Genomic DNA, 18,266 nt, shown 5'->3' on the forward strand with positions numbered 1-18,266 from the left:
ATACCACTTTCAGCTGCGCTATGCCTAATTTATCTTGAGGTCTAAATGGTGTAACAATCAAGAGCAAACCGAGGTTACCAAAGTCTAAAGTGAGGCTTTGTAAAGGGCTGATAGTGAGGATTAGCTGAGGATTAGCTGTACACCATTTCACTGAAATATTGACCTACGGAAGAACATTAGGGCCACTGGAAGAAAAAGACTTACTTTTTTTCCAGAATGTTCACTTAAATCTCAGAATTATGATTTTAAATAAAAAAAATTTGACTTTAATATCATAATTTTGACTTTAATCTCAAAATATTCACCTTAAACTCAGAATTCTAACTTTATTCCCACAAATCTGACTTTTTTTTCTCAGAATCCTGACTTTTAATCTCAAAGTTCTGATATTAATCTCAAAATTCTGACTTTAATCTCAGAATTTTTACTTTTAATATCAGAATTTATACTTTTAATCTCAAATTTCTGATTTTAATCTCAGGTCAAAATTCTAAATCTCAGAATTGAATCATATAAATTAATTGAATCATATAAATCTGACTTTTATTGTCATAATTTAAACTTTTAATCACAGAATTCTGAATTTAATCTCAGAATTCTGACTTTTTTCCTCATAATTCTGAATTAATTTTTTCTACAAGCCCTAATAGCCCTCCGTATTCACCAGCTAATGCAGCGCTAGAACAAATAACATCAGTGTTCTTGCAAACTCTACTACAGAAGTCAACACTGGATGATTATACTTGGCAACATGCATATTTGGTACTGGTTTGCTACCTGCTACCGGCAGTAACGCCGACAAATTGGCGCTAATAATTTCCCCGTGGCGTCTCTGGTCCTTCGCTCAACCATGCAAAGCACAGAAGTCAAAGTCTGCAAAAGCCTCCTGTTGCTCCGCCGAGAGGCTGAAGGGCTTGGAGGGCGGAGACAGGACCGGCTGGAGCCGAGTGAAGTCGCTGTCAAAGTTGCTGACGTCTGTGGGCTCTTTGATCGACGGTACGAACGGCGGCGTTAACTTCCTGGCCATCAGGGCTTCCCAGTCGATGGTCTAGCAGAGTTGCACAAAGTCAAACTGGGTCAGACTTCCCCAGAAACAGAGGCAGGCAGAGAACCCAAAAAATTACTCAAGTAAGAGTAAAAAAGTATTTGGTAAAAAGTCTACTCAAGTACCGAGTAACTGATGAAATGATCAATCATTTAAGCTCAGCTCAGTAAAAATACTCTTTAAGGTAAATTTTTTTAAAAATCAAGTAAATGTAACTAGTTACTACCCAACTCTACCTTTCGTTGTTTGCCAACTGCCATTATAACAAATAAGAAAAAGGGGCATTTTGCTGAAAGTGCACAAACAACGGCGCTAAGTGTAGCAAAACTAGGTAGTTTTGCTACCTAGTTTTAATCTCAGAAAAACTAGGTAGCAAAGTGTAGCTAGCTACACTTTAGCTAGCTAAGTGTAGCAAAATTAGCTAGTTTTAGCTAGCTAAGTGTAGCAAAACTAGGTAGTTTTGCTACACTTAGTTAGCTAAAACTAGTTTTAGCTAGCTAAGTGTAGCAAAACTAGGTAGTTTTGCTACACTTAGTTAGCTAAAACTAGCTGGTTTTGCTACACTTAGCTAGTTAACTCCAATTTTTAGCCTTCGTTTCTCTTACACGTGAGAAAAGGTATAAAAATGAGTGGGAGAGCTGGACCAAGCAGGAAGATAAAAACATATCACTTTCAAACGCATATAAAGAATTCTCAATATATTTATAAATAAACATATGTTTGTCGTAGGTCGATCATTTTGAAAAAGTGGGAGGATTATAACAAGCTTTCATCCCAAAGGTCGTAGGTTAAAGTGCCTCAGCAGCATTGGTTGGCTTTAAATCGATGTGTTTCTTTCATAATGCGAATATTTAATAGCTTGAAAGTGTCATGGCTGAACTTCTGTTGGAGAAAATGAAACTGATGCGATTTACCTCAAAGAATTTCTCTCCTTTGACCTCGTTTGCATCTCTCTCTCCGGCTCCAAGTCGTTTCAACGGGTTCTTCTTCAGCAGCTAAAAACAGAAAAGATTCAGTTGAGACCCCAGTAGGTTTTTACTGTCTTTTATTCCAATTACAGCAACAAAGAGCGCCTCCTTGTGGAAGACAGGTAGAATTTGTTAGGTTTTTAGAGCCAACTGCAGCCCCCTCTCCACAACTTCAGTTCAAGAATACATTAAATAAATTGTTTTTACCAGAACAAAGACGTAATACGAGAATAAGTCACAATTTCCTATTATTGATGTTGTTTTTAACCTTTATGTGACCAGGAAAATCCCACTGAGATCACAGATCTTCTGAGAAACAGCGTTAACATGTGGGACGTTGAGTTATGTTTGGTATCAGTTTTATAAATAACAATCTTTTAACACATGAGAAACAAATTATTATCAGTAGCAATTATTATCAGAAGCAACTGTACAAACAACTATGTCTGTTTTAGAGAAAGGCCACATGGATTTGCAGAGCTGACAACTACATACAAGTTTATTCTCTTTAAAACAACCTTTTCTCTGGAAGTATTGCATCTTTATTCTGCTTTTATGACTTTATTCTTGTCATATTATGACTATATTTTCATAATTTATAATACTTTGTCTTTTTTTTCTTCACTGCCACAAACGTGCTAGAAACCTGTGCAGGCTACATCTAACAGGTTTAACAGGAAGCCTGCTGCTGCCACCTAGTGACCGGAGCCTTGTTTACCGGTCAAGCATGAATAAAGACAAAAAGAAAGTCTTCATAACTCTCATCCCCAAATGCTAATCTTCAATAGCATTGAAGGTTTCTTTTTTTAGTGTTAAAGGTGACCTACTATTCTCCGGTGATCATAGTTTTAGGACACAAAACATGATTCTACATCAATTTTTGCACAAAATAGTTTCTAGATAATGGCAACAAGTGGTTTCTGGATGGTAGGTCAACAACAAAACTTATCTTTTCTAGTATACAGCGGTAAAACCAGCTGACCAAACATACCGGAACTCTGCCGGGGTTGCTAGGTAACGGACTGGGCTTCTAGGGTTGCTAGGCAACGGGCAGTGCCTTCTAATTTGTGACGTTACATTCTGCAGGTTTTTAAAACGGCTCATTTTCCAGACAACAAAAAACATGAACTTATTGCCTAACAATGGCTGGGTGTCTGTTTTAAAATGTGAATTTTGCATAGTAGGTCCCCTTTAATGAACTTAATTTTTACTGGAGTTAGGTGTCAGAAGACTTTTGTCTTATTTTCTGTCCTGTCCTGCAGGGTTTCTGAAAAGCCCAAGAAATTTACTTTCACAAGTGGAAAGCATTTCTGTTCTTAATGACCATCAGATTTTTTTTGTATTAATATTTCTGACCAAGTTAATTTGTCCCGTTAACCTTCTGCATGATGGAGACGGCATCAGCGGGAAGAGACGCTGGATACTGCACATCGTCATTAACGATGCTGTCAAAGACTTCTTCTTCATCTTCACCAGGAAACGGAGACTAGCAGGAAGGCAGAGCAATGCTGAGTCAGCCTTTATGTTACGAACGATCGAGTTGTTAAAGTTTGTCTTTAAAATGTTTGTAAAAACTGAGCAGATATTCCACCAACCTCTCCAACCAGCATCTCGTAAATGAGGACGCCCATCCCCCACCAGTCCACAGCGCGGGTGTAGGTGTCATCGGTCAGAACCTCTGGGGCGAGAAACTCTGGAGTCCCACAGAAGGTCGAGGTCTGATCTCCATGGCCCATCCCTGCAGAAATATCATTTTGATCTTTTACCAGTCCAAAAATAACAGAGTACTTATTAACTTACCAAACATGTAAGGAGTTAAGGAGAAAAGTGAACAATGATCTTTTAAAAACCTCCAAAAATCTAGAAATACACCAAGCAATGATAAATAAATTGATGTGTAATAATTTTACCTTCTTTACAAAGTCCAAAGTCTGTGATTTTAACAAATCCCTCAGCATCCATGAGTATGTTATCCAGCTTCAGATCTCTGCACAAACCAAAGAGGGCGTACAATAAAAACAATACTGGGTTTTGGATGCTGTGACGTCGCTTCGGCCAGTTGGACCTACCGGTAGATGATTTTATTCAGATGCAGGAACTCTAAACCCAGCAGGACACAAGCTGAGTAGAACCTGAACAGAACAGCAGTTTGTTAAATCACAAACAATAATAGTAGTGTAAAAAGCAAAAACAAGCAAACATGAAAACAAGAAAATAGTTGAAAAAATATAAATTTCAAGATTTTGGCTGAGGACTTAGACAATTAATTGACTTATGATTAATTTTTGATTAGTGGTTAATTAGATTAAAATTAGTTCCAATTTATTAATAATGTCAACTTAAATCTTCTTTTAGCGTTGTAGTTTGGCTGCCATCCAGCAGAGGGCGCCACTGGTTATCTTTAAGTGGAGCCAGTTGATACAGAAACAAATATGGTGAGATGATACCAAAATGGAAAAAAAAAAACGGTCCAGAGTCCGGGATGAAAAATGCAATTCATGCAGTTCAATTTTGAAATCTAAACACTCAACAAGCTCCTTAAGTTTTATCTTTTATTTTTCCATCCAGAAACTTTAAGAGAATCCTGTTTTATTTTTTTTATTTAATGTGAGAAAACAATTTTCTGTTTATTCAGTCAGTATTTAATACAATTGATTAATTAATTGTTTTAATTTTATGTCTTTTTTTTAAATTCAGCACATTATAAAAAATTGAGCCCTTTACATTATGGGAAGACGGTCAACCCTCCTGAAACAAGAGAAACTCAGGTTTTTTAAAAAAATGGCGGCCTATCAACTAATTGTTAGTTGATGATGAGATCAATCAACTGTAGATTAAGTAATTAATCAATAACTTGCATCCCTAAACACACTGAAGACGAGGAGTTTGTATAAACCTGGTCTGAGCTTCTGAGAAGACGTCAGTGTGGATGTGGATCATCAGGTCGCCGCCGGGTAGATACTCCATGACAAAACAGACGTGGTCAGCGGTCTGGAAGCAGCCGTGAAGGTAGACCAGGAAGGGGTGTCTGGAGGCGTTGATCATCTCAAAGATCCGTTTCTCGCTCATAAGGCTGAAGAAAACCAAACCAGCATTCAGGCAAACACAAACATCTGAGTGAGATTTATGGAGCGAAGTGGTGACTTTAGGAGGCCATTTTAGGTCCTTTATGTCAGAGGAACAGCAGAAAAACCTCAGAGGAGTTCAGTCTGAGGTTCAGGAAGTGACCAATGTGTTTTAAACATCTACCAGGTAGGATAGAGAGGACCATGACTAACTGGAGATCCATCCATCCATCCATCTCTCCATCCATTTTGCTTCTGGACAGGAAACAGACATTTCTTCTCATTGATTCTGGGTTCGTCTCAATGGGACGTTACCAGAACGTCTCCAAAGAACCAAGGAATCATGATTTTCCATAATAAAACAGACTAACTGTTTCTCATTACTGAAGGGAGTCAGCTGAACCTATTTTACCTTTGTTTTAATACAGTCAGGTCTTCTGAAGCTTCACTCACCTGTCCACTTCATCACGAGTCACAATGTCTCGTTTCTTCAAGGCTTTAATGGCGTACAGTCGTCCTGTCTTCTTGAATTCGGCCAGTAGCACCTATTTATAAAACAACACATTAAAAACATCAGGGATGGAGTTGTTTTTGTTGTTGATTTCAGAGGAAGAAGATGTTATCTGTTACCTTTCCAAAGTGTCCTCTTCCCAGAACTGAAGTATATTTAAAATCTTCAACCTTCATCCTTCAGAGAAACAGCCATGCAGACAGAAACGGCCATGTCTCATTCTGGTTCACTTTATAAGACAACATCTGCATGAACATCTGTGCATGTGATTGTGTTTACTTCAGAGGAGACACGGGCTGATCCTCACATTCTTCTGCAGTGTTTGGACTGGATGGTGGGTGTATGGAAATCTGCAAAAAAACAAAATAAAAACACATTTTTGTTTGTTTTAAACATACAGTCTTATCAATCTGATTGTTAAATTTTGATCAGAGCAATTTGTTCATGTGTCGACCATTCATCCATTCATTCATGAATCCATGGATGGATGGATGGATGGACATAAAACTCATCTAGAGCCACAAGTGCTACATAAACTTTAGTGAAAAGACAAAATAGAAGTTTAATAAATATCTGTTATAGAAAATGCTGGGATATTTTTAAAAAATTACCAATTTATTTCTGTTTCTATGTTTTAAAACTAAGACAAAATCTGAACTATTTACAAAAAGAGGACTGATACAGTTTCTTCTATGAGATGTTGATGTTTGTGGAAAATGATTCAATAATAATAAAATAAATTTCAAATGTAACGAAGAGATAAAAATAAAAATACTGAAACTTGTGTCATACTGTTAATGCAAGGTTAAGCAAGATATAAAATAAAAATCTCATATAAAAATGTTGGCTATATACTTTTTTACTCACATTTTTATTGTGGAAAGTCCAAAAAGCCACTTGAAACAAGTCTTAGATACTCAGATCTTTAAAACAAACTTGGAGTTAAATAACAGGACTGAAAAGTTTCAAAGTAAATTTCTTTTGTATGAATAAAAACTAAATTTGAAAGTTACAGAACCACATGATTTAGTTAGGAATTTATTGGTTTTTATTCCAGAACGTTTATTTACCAGTTTTTCTTGCAGTGCAGGCACTGATGTCTTCTCTTCTTTAGTGATGATGTTTTCTTGCTGCTTGATGTCGATGGGAGGCGGCTGATCCTCAGAGATGCTCAGTCTAAGTAGCGGAGTTTCGCTGAATAAAGAAACAACTTTAGATCTGTTACTTGTAATTATTTAATTGAAAACTATATATTGACAAAATAAGTAACATTTTCAGGTCAAAATCCCCTTTGTGCTGCTAAATTATTGATGAAATAGACAAATGAGCTCAACAACAAAGATATTTATTTATAATTACTTTATTAAGTAGGTTATTCAATCATCAGATTAGTGCAGAGTGCTGTTCTATCCGTCAGATTTACAGTCGTACCAGAAACAAATACAAATGTTCTGACCGGAATTTCTGTATGTAAAAAAATGTGATTAATTGAGATCAGCAAACTGCAGAACATGATATCACTCAGTGAAAAGCAGACAAAATTTAAAAAGGGTTCCTGTAAATTTGACCTGTAAATTTTTAAGACCATTTTAAAACCAATATGAATGGAATTTATAATGGTCTTAAATGGTTATAATGGTTTCAGAGCATTCTCTTATAATACATACAAGAGTAAAGTCCTAATATTGCCATAATAAAGTCATAATATTATTACTTTATTCTCTAATTTCATTGCTTTATCTTTGTAATTTTATTTTTTTCTTAGCATGTATAATACTCTGTAATATCACCCAACTAACTAGCAATAAATTTACACTTTCCCACGATAAGCGCAAAAAAGTTGCAAGTGCATATTTGCAGCTAGCTAGCTGTAGCCTGAACCTCCTCCAGTCAAGGAACATAACAAGATGTCTGCACACATCTAAAACATTTGCGTAACAATTCTAAGACTTGTTATGAGCTTATTTAAGATCAATTCACATATTTTGAGAATTTAAGACATTTTATAACCTCAATTTTGAATACATGAATTAAAGACTTCTGGGCGCTGTAGTTTCTGACCTTGGCAGTGAAGACGTCGGATCAGGCTTCCTTTCCGTCGGATTCGGAGGACTGTGTCCGATCAGGTCCGACGTTGTGGAGAGATGCGAGCTGAAGGTGGCGAAGGAGCTGTAGTGAGGAAGGATGCTCATCATCAGATGGCCCCAGGTGGCAAAGTTCATGTTCATCTGAGCAGCTCGGAGGAAATTCTTTCCTGAGGAATAAAAAACAACAACCCACAATTAAAAAAAAGATGGTTTAAACAGAAGGACTGGTGCAGAGCTGTTTGTTCTACCTCTCTCTTTTGTGAAAATGCATCGCTGACGTCTCAGTTTAGGCTGCCGCTCCACCACGGTGTCGATGAACTGAAACTATATGTGTTTACATTTATTCTCCTCGTCAATGCTTCAAAAAGTAATGATGTACCATCAAGTTCTTCCTCTCTTGGTTACCTGGATGTGGAGGAGGCCTTGCGGCTCCAGATTGAAGCCCTGGTTGTAGTCTGGGTTCCCCATTAACTCCTCCAGACGCAGGATCTTGACCGCACACATCGTCCTCAGGTGCCGCCAGAACACGCAAACCTCCAGCTCTCGAGACTGTCAACAGATTGTCAACAGATGCAACACACATTACCTGAATTACTTAAGGGTTGAACAGGAGGACATGTATATCTACAAAAAACTACAAAAAGTGTCTTCTTAAACTTAAATTGTAATGGTATAACAAGCAGAACGACTGGGTTCGGTAGAGATAATTAGTTTAAAACTGGAGGTGTAAGGCTGACACCTGCTGGTCTCAAATAAAACTACAACTTGTAGCAGTGCAAACAGTGTTTGGTACAGCAGCGCCCCCTGCTGTTTCACAGCTTATACAGGAAATTCTGCAGAAATCCAAATGCTTTCAGAGATAAAACAATTTTACAAAGAAAACTCACAATCAGTCATTTATTCTGGAATTGTTACATCTCACAAAAAACTTGGAATAATCTATTAACTTTATCATTTATTTTCACTAAGGTCTGAGCATATTATTTTTAGTCTTTACAGAGAGAATATGAGTGAAGGCAGAAGACTGGAAATTAATCCAATTATTAATATTCACAAATGTAAAATTTTATTTACAGTTTTGGTTAAGAAAATCAAACTGAATTTATCCACCATTTTTAAGAGTAGAAACAAAAATGTTAAATACACATATGAATGTCATTGAATATTTTTCATTTATCATAATGTCTGTAACGTCTGTGTTAATTTTTTTTATACTAATGTATTTATTTTATACAATGGCTAAAAGGCAAAATTTCAGATAGAAAAAAAACACTGAGTAAATTTCTCCCAAAAAACTTAGAACTTTTCTAGAAAAACAAGGAAATTCTGAGTCAAGTGAGTCATAAATTTGAAGGAAAAAACTCTTTCAAATTTAGATGTTAACCTCAGAAATTTTCTAGAAAAACTTATAAATTCCTGTGAAAAAATTGAAAACTTGAGAAAAAAACTGAGATTCTGAGACTAATCTAATTTTTTTTTTATTTCTCAAAACTTCAACTTTATCTCATTATCTGGGAATAATTTTGTGCAAACAATGTAATAGCCCATAGACTAATCCCAAACTGTTCAATGAAGCATAACAGGTCACCTTTAAAGCACAACTGAATCTTTACAATATATACAATAAGAATATGTTGAAACATGTTGTTGTTGATTGTGTTGCCTTCAGGGACCTAAAAGGTATTCTGCTGTTGTTGTTATTCTTTGCTTCAGTCTGAAACAGAATGATTGAATTAAAGACAGAGAAATGCCGGTCTGGGTGTGGGTGGCGTGCGGTGGAGCGACCATGAGAAATGACTCACAAACACTGAGCGCTCCAAACGGGATGAAAAACACTCAGTAGACCTTTTTCAGTGTATTTTTTAATGTTTTGTCACAAAATAGACACATATCTGACAGCATTTCTGATACTTGTCATCTGAAAGGTGGCGACTAGAAACCAGCAATGCACCATTCTTCAAAGCACATCCCAGACTATTTTTACCTGACAGAGAGGAAAAACAGTGATAACTCAAAGAGAGGCAGACTGATTTATATTTAGTTTGCAACACGAGTCACTGTATAATCTAAAAATTTAAGCCCTTGATACAGACTTTAAGCTGCTGCAGAAGAGTGTGGACGCCTGAAACAAACACGCTTTCTACTTACCAACATCTTTAACTCTATGTATGTTAAGCTGTACCTGTACGCATCTTAAAGCCATTATGGCTGCGGTCAGATATAATGGCCTGTAAAAGCTGAGCTAACAATAATAGCCTCATTAAGCCACCACTTTCTCAGTTTTTCCTTTAAGAAATGTCTCACTGACTGATCAGACTGATCAGATTGGAATCTGATCAGTGTGCACTTAGTGGACGGATAATTTAGTCATTATCTACTCTCCCAAAAATCTTTCGAAATAACATTAATACCATAATAATCTGAAGAGTTTGAGTCAGATCAGAGGTCATTATAGCACTGAAACAACTTGGATGAAATTTGATATTTTTATGGACTCAAATAATCGACTTGGATCCATATTTGGTTATTTGATGCAATCAGTTACAATTTTCCCTTATAGAGGTCTGAGCATTCAAGGTAACAGCTTGTTTAGATCATTCCAGTTTGCTAGTAATAGTGGTAAATATGTGTTAGTTATGGAGTACCACAGGGTTTGGTACTTGGACCAGTCTTTTTTATTCATACTTTGTCTAAAATCTTTAGGTAAAACTGATATAAATGTCAAACGTTATGCAGATGAGACACTCTTATGTTAATTCAGAAACTCAGGTGAAACCCATCAGTTTATTACAAACATGTGTAATAAAAGTGTGAGTAACTCTTAATTTTAACTCTTTTTAACCAACTTTCTGCATTCACTCGCCCTGGACAGTAATAAGTTGACGCCTAGTGTGCGTCACTGGGCGTATTTGTTACTTCTATGCTGAATTGCTTATCATGAAGAAATTATTGTTGCCCATGTTTCCTCCTGTCCCTGATTGGTTGTTTTGGTCGGGAGCGTTGCATTTTACTTCTGAGTAAAAGTAGCTCAGAGAGGAGGTGGAGGTGATTAATTTTTCACAGATTATCTGTCTCATAACCTGCACAACATGGTGACAGTTTTAACAAATATGTAAAAAACATATATTTTTTAATAAAAGTTACATATAATGCAGCTTAATGTCTCTTAGCCTTTCTTTTTTTTGTTATATTTTTACATGTGTGTGAATCTTCTATTTAGTCACTTCAGAACCGGACTCACCCGCTCCAGCTGGATGCAGAACACCTGATCCCAGCTGAGGCCGCCGGCTGCAGCCCAGCGCGTCCGGCCGACGACCCGGCCGTCCAGCCGCAGCACCGCTCTGACCTCGGCTGTGAGACAGGCAGCAGACAAACGGTAAACAGCAGCTTTTTTCAGTTTTAATTAAAGCAGTTTCTCTCTGAACGCAGACGCAAACAGAAGCCTGTCTGATTTTCAGAGCCCATGATGACATCATGTTTGTTTACCATTTAATTTGTTTGTGTTTTTCAGAGAAAGTCGGAACATTTCTGAGAAATGAAATGCACCACAGACCCTGATTCTGACAGATAAACCTTCACAGACACAGTTCCTGCTTTAAAATCAATGCTGGGTAAAGGCTTGTCACAATAAGCAATAAATCAATAATTGTGTGATAAATTAAAATGAGCTCAATCATTTCGATTTGAATGATTTATTTTTCAGTCTGACCTATCTCTTTACTACAAAAGGATTAGGGCCACCAGGAATTCTGACTTTAATCTCAGAATTTTGAATTTAATAATAGAATTTCTCAAAATTTCAGCTTTTTGCTCAGAATTATATTTTTTTTTTTTCAGAATTCAAATTTTAATCTCACTTTTGGAAGATTAAAGTCAGTATTCTGAGAAAAAAGACAGGTTTCTTTTTTGTCTTTTTTTAATTTGCCTTAATTGTCTTTCTTACTTCTCCAAAATTTTTATTTGGAATACAAATTTGAAATGTTAAAATTTATTTGCAAGCTGGATTTCGGGGTTTGTGATTTGACTAACTCTTAATGTTTTATACAGAAGGAAGCAACAAGTCATTCTCCTGTTCCTGTGCTTTTATTAGTAGTATAACTTCTGAATTAACTGTTCATATTTTCCCATTAACAGATGCAAACATAGCAGCAAGTGAAGCTGAAACTGAAAATGTACAGTTTAAGATTTAAAATGTTTTACTCACTCAGCGATCCGTCAGTCTTATGAGAAGCAGCCGAACCGTTTTCAGAGGGAACCAAAGGATTTTCCTGCTCCGAGTCTGACTGGGGTTTCAGTAAATCCTCACATCCCAGCAGTCTCAGTTCAAGATTCCCTAAAGGAGAAGAAGAGGAAGAAGAGGAATAACCTCAGTTTCTTCAAACAAACTGTTTAAGCCCCGCCCACGTGTTTCCATTATCCTGTAAGGAGTCTCAGTGTGACCAGAAAAGAATCTGCACTTCAAAATAAGACCTTTAATTTGAATAAATCTCCCAGAGTCGAGCCTCTAATCAGTCCCCTCTGGAGAGAGAGTCACGCTGAGCTGCTCCATTTGCTTCGTTTCACCTCTGAATTAACTGCCGTGAAACTCAGAATAACCTCAAGTGTTTCCACTCTCCTCAAACTCTTTCTCATTATTCTCCTTTGACAGATCTGCTCCTCATTACATCATCAAAAGATTTTTTTTTTTAGCCTCAAGCTCAGACAGAGACCGGCTTACAAGTGAACTGTCCAAAACGAACGGATTACACGTCCTGATTATCTGCCGCCAGCAGTCAGCGGGCGGTAAGTCATGTTCACACTCACACAGCCTGAATGACCCTAAAATACACCGAATATTAAACACAAAACGACCCCAAGAAAACATAAAAAAAACAAAGATGATTTACCAGAACAGGCAGCTTGGTTGTAATTTGATTAAATCTTACTATATACATAAATTAATACTAAAAATAATAACCATTTTTATTGTTATCTTATAATATTAGCATACAAAGTAAAAATATTTATAATAAAAGCAGAAATATGCTTTTACAATAATAATAACTGTTGTTATTGTTATTGTTATAATAATAATAATAATAATAATAATAATAATAATAATAATAATAATAATAATATTGAAATTATTATTTGCATAATAATAGAAATAATTTATTTTATTACTATTATAATGTCCACTTATTATAATATTATGGAAGTAATAATATTATAATGGAAATAATAATATTATTTTCCATTATTTTTATCCTATGCTGTGCAAAGACTTGTAAAGCAAATAAATCAGAAATGTGAAATTAGACATTAAAACTGACTTATTTTGGTTTAAATGGAGCAGCAAATCTTGTGTTTTTGATTATAATTTTCCTTTTATCAGAAAAATTAAAATAATATTTCAACAGAAATTCACGGAATGTACATACACAAATGTACATACCTCCTGAACGGAGCTGTATTTTATATAACATTCATTGCCAAAGCCTAACATTAAGAAAATTCAGTAATCACTTGTAATAAGATGTTAATTGACAAGTCAATTAGTTTATTTTGCCTCTAACTGGTTTGATTTATTTATTTTTTTCTTATCTGGTCTATTTTCTCAGTCAGCGGTTACCAGTTAGAGACGCAGGTCGGACGGGAAAGATGGACGGCGAGGTTGGGAGCGGACGCAACGATCTGCGGTCTTCAGGCGACGCCGTTCCCTCCGGAGGATCGATCGCCTCCGCAGGAAGCCGTGGAGAATCGTGGTTCTGTTCCTGCAGGCATTTCTCCAGGGATAATCGGAGAAGTTCAAGCTTCTGGGAGGATTCCTGCACCCGAACTCGAGCCTGGAAGGTGGAAAAGCTTCAGATTCTTTCATATCAAACATTCATGTAATTATTTACCTCATTACTTATTGATAATTTATGTAATTATATATAACTCGTTTGGTGATAAAAAAAAAGTGTGAGGTGTTGTTTTTTGGCAGTATCAGAAATGGTTTATTTCACAAAACTGCAATGGAAACAATTTAATGCATCACATAAGTCACGTGATCTACAACAGGATGTTGCTACTGGCAGAAACCATGAAGAAGACAACAACAGAAAGTAGATAGAGGATCATGAAGTGGCGTGTTTTGTAATGACTTATTGCGTGACAAACTTTTTCACCTGTGATTTTAATTGCATTTCTTATTTAAGGGAAACGTCACAATTGCAAAATTATGATTTTCTTTCGACATTAGTGGAATATTGACAAAGTTTTACGCACATTTGTAAAGGAAATGCAGCTACTGTTACAGTAATCAATGCGACTCAATATAAACACGTGGATTAGTTTCTCTTGATTTAGATGGGAGATTACTCTTTTAATCCTAGAAATGTTCTTCAGGTGATAGAAGGCTGACTTTTTAACTGCTTTTATGTGGCTCGGAATGTTCAAGCAAAGATTTTTGAAGCTGATCTCAAGTTTCCAGCCGTAATAAATGAAGATGTGTGTTGACTCTAGATTGTTCCTCTTTAGGTTCAAAGATAATAACTTCAGTTTTGTTTCTGTCCAGCTGGTGAAAGTTGTGGCACATCCACACATTTATCTGTTCTAAACTCAGGTGCTCAGATGGGTTCAGAGTCAACTGATGACATTGTAATGTAGAGCTGTATATCATCTGCATAGCTATGATATCTTATTACTTGTTATAATCTGAGCTAATGGGAGCATAAAGATAATGAATATCAGAGATCCCAGGAGTGAACCTTGGGGAACCCCGTATGTGACTTATGTTTAATCCAATGAGAAGTTACCTATTGACACAAAGAAATACCTGTTCTTTAGGGAAGACTCAAACCATTGATTAGGTTTAGGGGTTCGGTTAGTAAATGAAGATTTCATTAAAAACATTTGACAAAAACTCAGAAAACATTATAAAACTGTAAGTGGGCGGCATCTTACCTCAGCCAGAGGATTCTGGTCCAGCTCTGAAATGCCCTGCAGCTGCTTCACCACGTCTTTGTGCAGCGCCAGCGCATCGGTTTCTCTCTGCATGTAGTGCTGCAGCTCTGCCAAGCGAGCGTCCGCGGGACTGACAGCTACAGGAGACGTTTCTGAGAGAAAATGGAGGATAAAGGTGAAGCTACCAGCTCGGTTGATAGTTTCCTCTAATATTTCCATTAGCAAAGAAAACACTGAAGCGTCATTTATGAAATTGTTCTAACACAATCCGAAGCTACGTCTTTCAAAAAAGGCAAATGGAAACATCAGATTTCTGGCTTCCTGTTTACTTTTTTGGGATTATAATCCTTGAAGAGATGCATTAAATCATATTTTATCCCATTTATATGATGAATGTAAGGAAGCCTCAGGAGAATAATATTACAGTGATGCATTACTCTAAGTACTTAAGTCACATTTGTTGAATATTTCATGAACATTTGTAGGTTCAGTGAAGCAGATTCCAGCTGTCTGTCAATCTGATCCAAACTCTGAATTTATTTGATTATACGTCTTAAATTTAATGTTGTTTTTGGACACAGAGTGTTTTTTTATTGCTGCTGCAATATGTCGTAACAAACTGTTTTTGATCTACATGATTTATTTAATAGATTTCACATTTTTTATGTAACAGAATATACAAAATAAAACAAGAAGAAGGAAGTGATGCTTGTTTTCCTTGATAAATTATATCACAATTATTTTCCTCCACTATTAAAGTATTTTAATTTCACCAAAAGTACATTTTTATGTCTTATGTTAAAACAAAAAAAGCATTAACTTAATTTAGAGAAACAATAAAATGTTTTTTTCAAAGCCTTTTTTAAACTAACATGTTTTTTTGTTTTGTTTATTTTACTGCCATATAGTTTCAAATCTAAACAACCTGAACAAAGACCTGAGATTAGATGAATTTACATAGAAGATGTTAATCTCTGAGTGTTGTTGGTTTTTTGTATGATGCTGAGGGAAAAAAAATCTGAAAATTTGAGATCAATCTGAGAAATTTTTGGGGAAAAAAAGTTGTAAATTTTCTGAATTCTTTCTAGAAAATTTCTGAATTTAATCTCAAAATTTCTGACTTTATTCATGCAAATTTTAATCTTCTCAAACGTGGACAATTCCATGTTTTTTTCTAGATTTCTGAAATCAATCTCAAAATTTCTGATGTTTGGTTTTTGGAGCTCAGAAATTCCTTTGTTTATTTTTCTGGGAAATTTCTTAGAATAATCTCAAAATTTCAGATTTTTATCAAGTAAATTTTCAACTTTTCAAATTCAGAAATTTCCGTGTTTTTTCTAGCACATTTTCAAGATTAACCTCTAACTTTCTGATTTCTTTTTTTGAGCTAATTTTCAACTTTTAAACACCATGTCTTTTTTTAGAATTTTTTTTTACCTCAAAATTTAAGTCCCTTGTTATGCAAATTTTAGACTTCTGAAGCCCAGAAATTTCCAAGTTTTTTCTAGAAAATTTCTGATGGTAATCTAAAAATTTCTGAATTTTCTGGTTGAAATTTACTCCTCCATTGGTTGTTTTTATCTATAATCACACTAATAATCTGCTGCAGATATTTGCACTATAATTAGACCAAAAATACTTGGTAAGATTTTGTGTTTTTGCAGTGTTCTGCCTCCTTTAAAGTTTATAAAATAAAGCAGAAACATGAATCGATCTTCTGTTCCCACTTTTAGGAGTTTTAAGTTTACTCCCTCTGACTGTACTGACCTCCATCAGCAGGGATGTTTTGGTTTCCTCCACCTTCTCCGCTGCCGCCACCAGCCTGGGTGACTTTGATAATTTGCAGTCGGATCAACTCGATCTTGGAGCGGCTGTCCTGCAGCATCTGCTGAGCTGTGGACAACATCTGATCCAGGATAGCGACGGCACATCAAGAGGTGTCAAGCCTCGCTTCTTCCACACTGACAGCTCAGCGCGTTTCGAAAACAGAGCAGCGATCCTTCAGCAAAACGGAAAAAACAAACAAACAAACATGTGGACAAGAGAACGGACACGCAGAAAGTGAGAACAACAAGTTCCAGCCAGGTGAAAAACAGGATGACTGTGCAGTTTGCTCACCTCGGGTTTGATTTCTCGCTCCTTCGCCTTTGTAAACACTAATTTGTCATCCTATGAGTGGGAGTAGACGGGGGTGCATCTCAGGTTGCAGCCTTCCACCTTCACTATCCTTGAAACACAACAAGTCCTCGGACGTAACGGTGCGTTCACAGACACCCTCGGATCAATCAGCGCCTACATCCTGGGACTGTTGTGATGTTTGTTTTCACCTCCCTGCAGCTTCCTCTGCAACATCAACTTCCCTCTGCATCCTCATCTTCTTCTGCTCCGTAACCAAATCCTCCCACCCTCCCTCTCTCTCTTTCTCTTCCTCTCTTTTGCTCTTGTCTTTTTAAGAGGGATTTCTTTCTGCACAGAAAGGCGCTGCTGGCTCCGTTCTGACACCGCCGATTGCTTGCTCTGGGCTCAGCATTGGCCGCTGCGTGACCACATGTTCCCTTCCTGCCACCAACCAAAAGGCAAAACTGCTGCTGCTGCTGCTGCTCAGTTTGGGACGGAGCAGAGATCAGCCTGCAGTGTTTGGGATATTGCTTTAATCTGCTCTTACACTAACACGGAGTGAGAGATCTTAATGTTGATTGCTCACAGCGTTCAGGCGGTGGGAAGTGCAGAAGCCGCTGAACGGTTTTCAGCTGGATTTGCTGAATTCCCACAGTGACTTTTAGACAAGGACACACAACAACAAGCAGCCTTCTGGTTGTTGTGGTTCTCCTCCTCATGATTTATTAACATGAGGAGACACAATTGACAGAAGACATACCAAGGCAGAAATCACAGATTAATAAATGAAACAATAAAAATCTCAGATCATTTTCTGGGACGTCAATTGGGAAACTGATGTGCTGCAAGTGTTATGAAAAATATGCATACCTAAAATAAAAAGAATGGATGGATAAACAAATAGTCGGATGGATGAATGAATGGAGATGGATGAATGGATGGATGGATGGATGGAGTATAGAGAGATAGAGTAAGTACAGAATAATTTCTTGGACAGAAACCTGTTCTAACATAAGAATTACTTTTATAAGTTTTATATTTAACAAACGTGATTTGGAAATGTTTCTTTTGCCTGGATTTGTTATTTTTTGTTTGTATAATTTTGTTTTATAAAATACCAGAATTTAATAATCAATTTAGATTTTTGTCTATTTATCTATCATTTCTAAATATTAAATCAGACGATCTGATCAGTTACTTGAGTGGCATTTTTACAAAATTTTACTCTTACTTCTATTGCTACTTTTTACCTGACTGAAAAACAGGCTGAAGTGGTGGTAGTGAGTATTAGTTATAGATAATGTTTAAATTAGTTATAGATAACTATAACTAATGTTTAAATAAATACGGATGGGTTAATGTACTTACCAAATAAATGGTTTGATGTTAAAGAAGTCTCAACAATATATTTTGCATGTTTACTTTGTATTTAGGTATGTAAGAAAAGCGCAAAATCTCAGAAGGGCTTCTTCATTAGCCCCCCAACAGTTAGGCTATTATTAGAAACGGTCTTATTTTAGTATATTCTGACAAATGTCAACAGCT

At 36.3% G+C, this 18,266-nt stretch overlaps 1 protein-coding gene across 1 annotated transcript; it reads right to left on the reverse strand.

The window, feature by feature from the left end:
• Positions 1–406: 406 nt before the first annotated feature.
• Positions 407–17,495, reverse strand: LOC103134918 (serine/threonine-protein kinase N2). The gene is made up of 20 exons (XM_016669160.1): positions 16,722–17,495; positions 16,371–16,602; positions 14,604–14,755; positions 13,288–13,501; positions 11,881–12,009; positions 10,918–11,027; positions 8,082–8,225; positions 7,925–8,000; positions 7,651–7,843; positions 6,660–6,783; positions 5,869–5,939; positions 5,709–5,766; positions 5,532–5,623; positions 4,910–5,086; positions 4,083–4,145; positions 3,924–4,000; positions 3,609–3,751; positions 3,392–3,499; positions 1,960–2,040; positions 407–1,048 (listed from the first exon to the last, which is right to left on the reverse strand). The coding sequence occupies exons 2-20, from the start codon at positions 16,507–16,509 to the stop codon at positions 845–847; spliced, it is 2,355 nt and encodes a 784-aa protein (XP_016524646.1). The 5' UTR covers positions 16,510–16,602; positions 16,722–17,495; the 3' UTR covers positions 407–844.
• Between the last annotated feature and the right edge of the window lie 771 nt (positions 17,496–18,266).

This window comes from Poecilia formosa, unplaced genomic scaffold (assembly GCF_000485575.1).
Source record: "Poecilia formosa unplaced genomic scaffold, Poecilia_formosa-5.1.2 Scaffold20, whole genome shotgun sequence".
Classification (NCBI taxonomy): Eukaryota; Metazoa; Chordata; class Actinopteri; order Cyprinodontiformes; family Poeciliidae; genus Poecilia; species Poecilia formosa.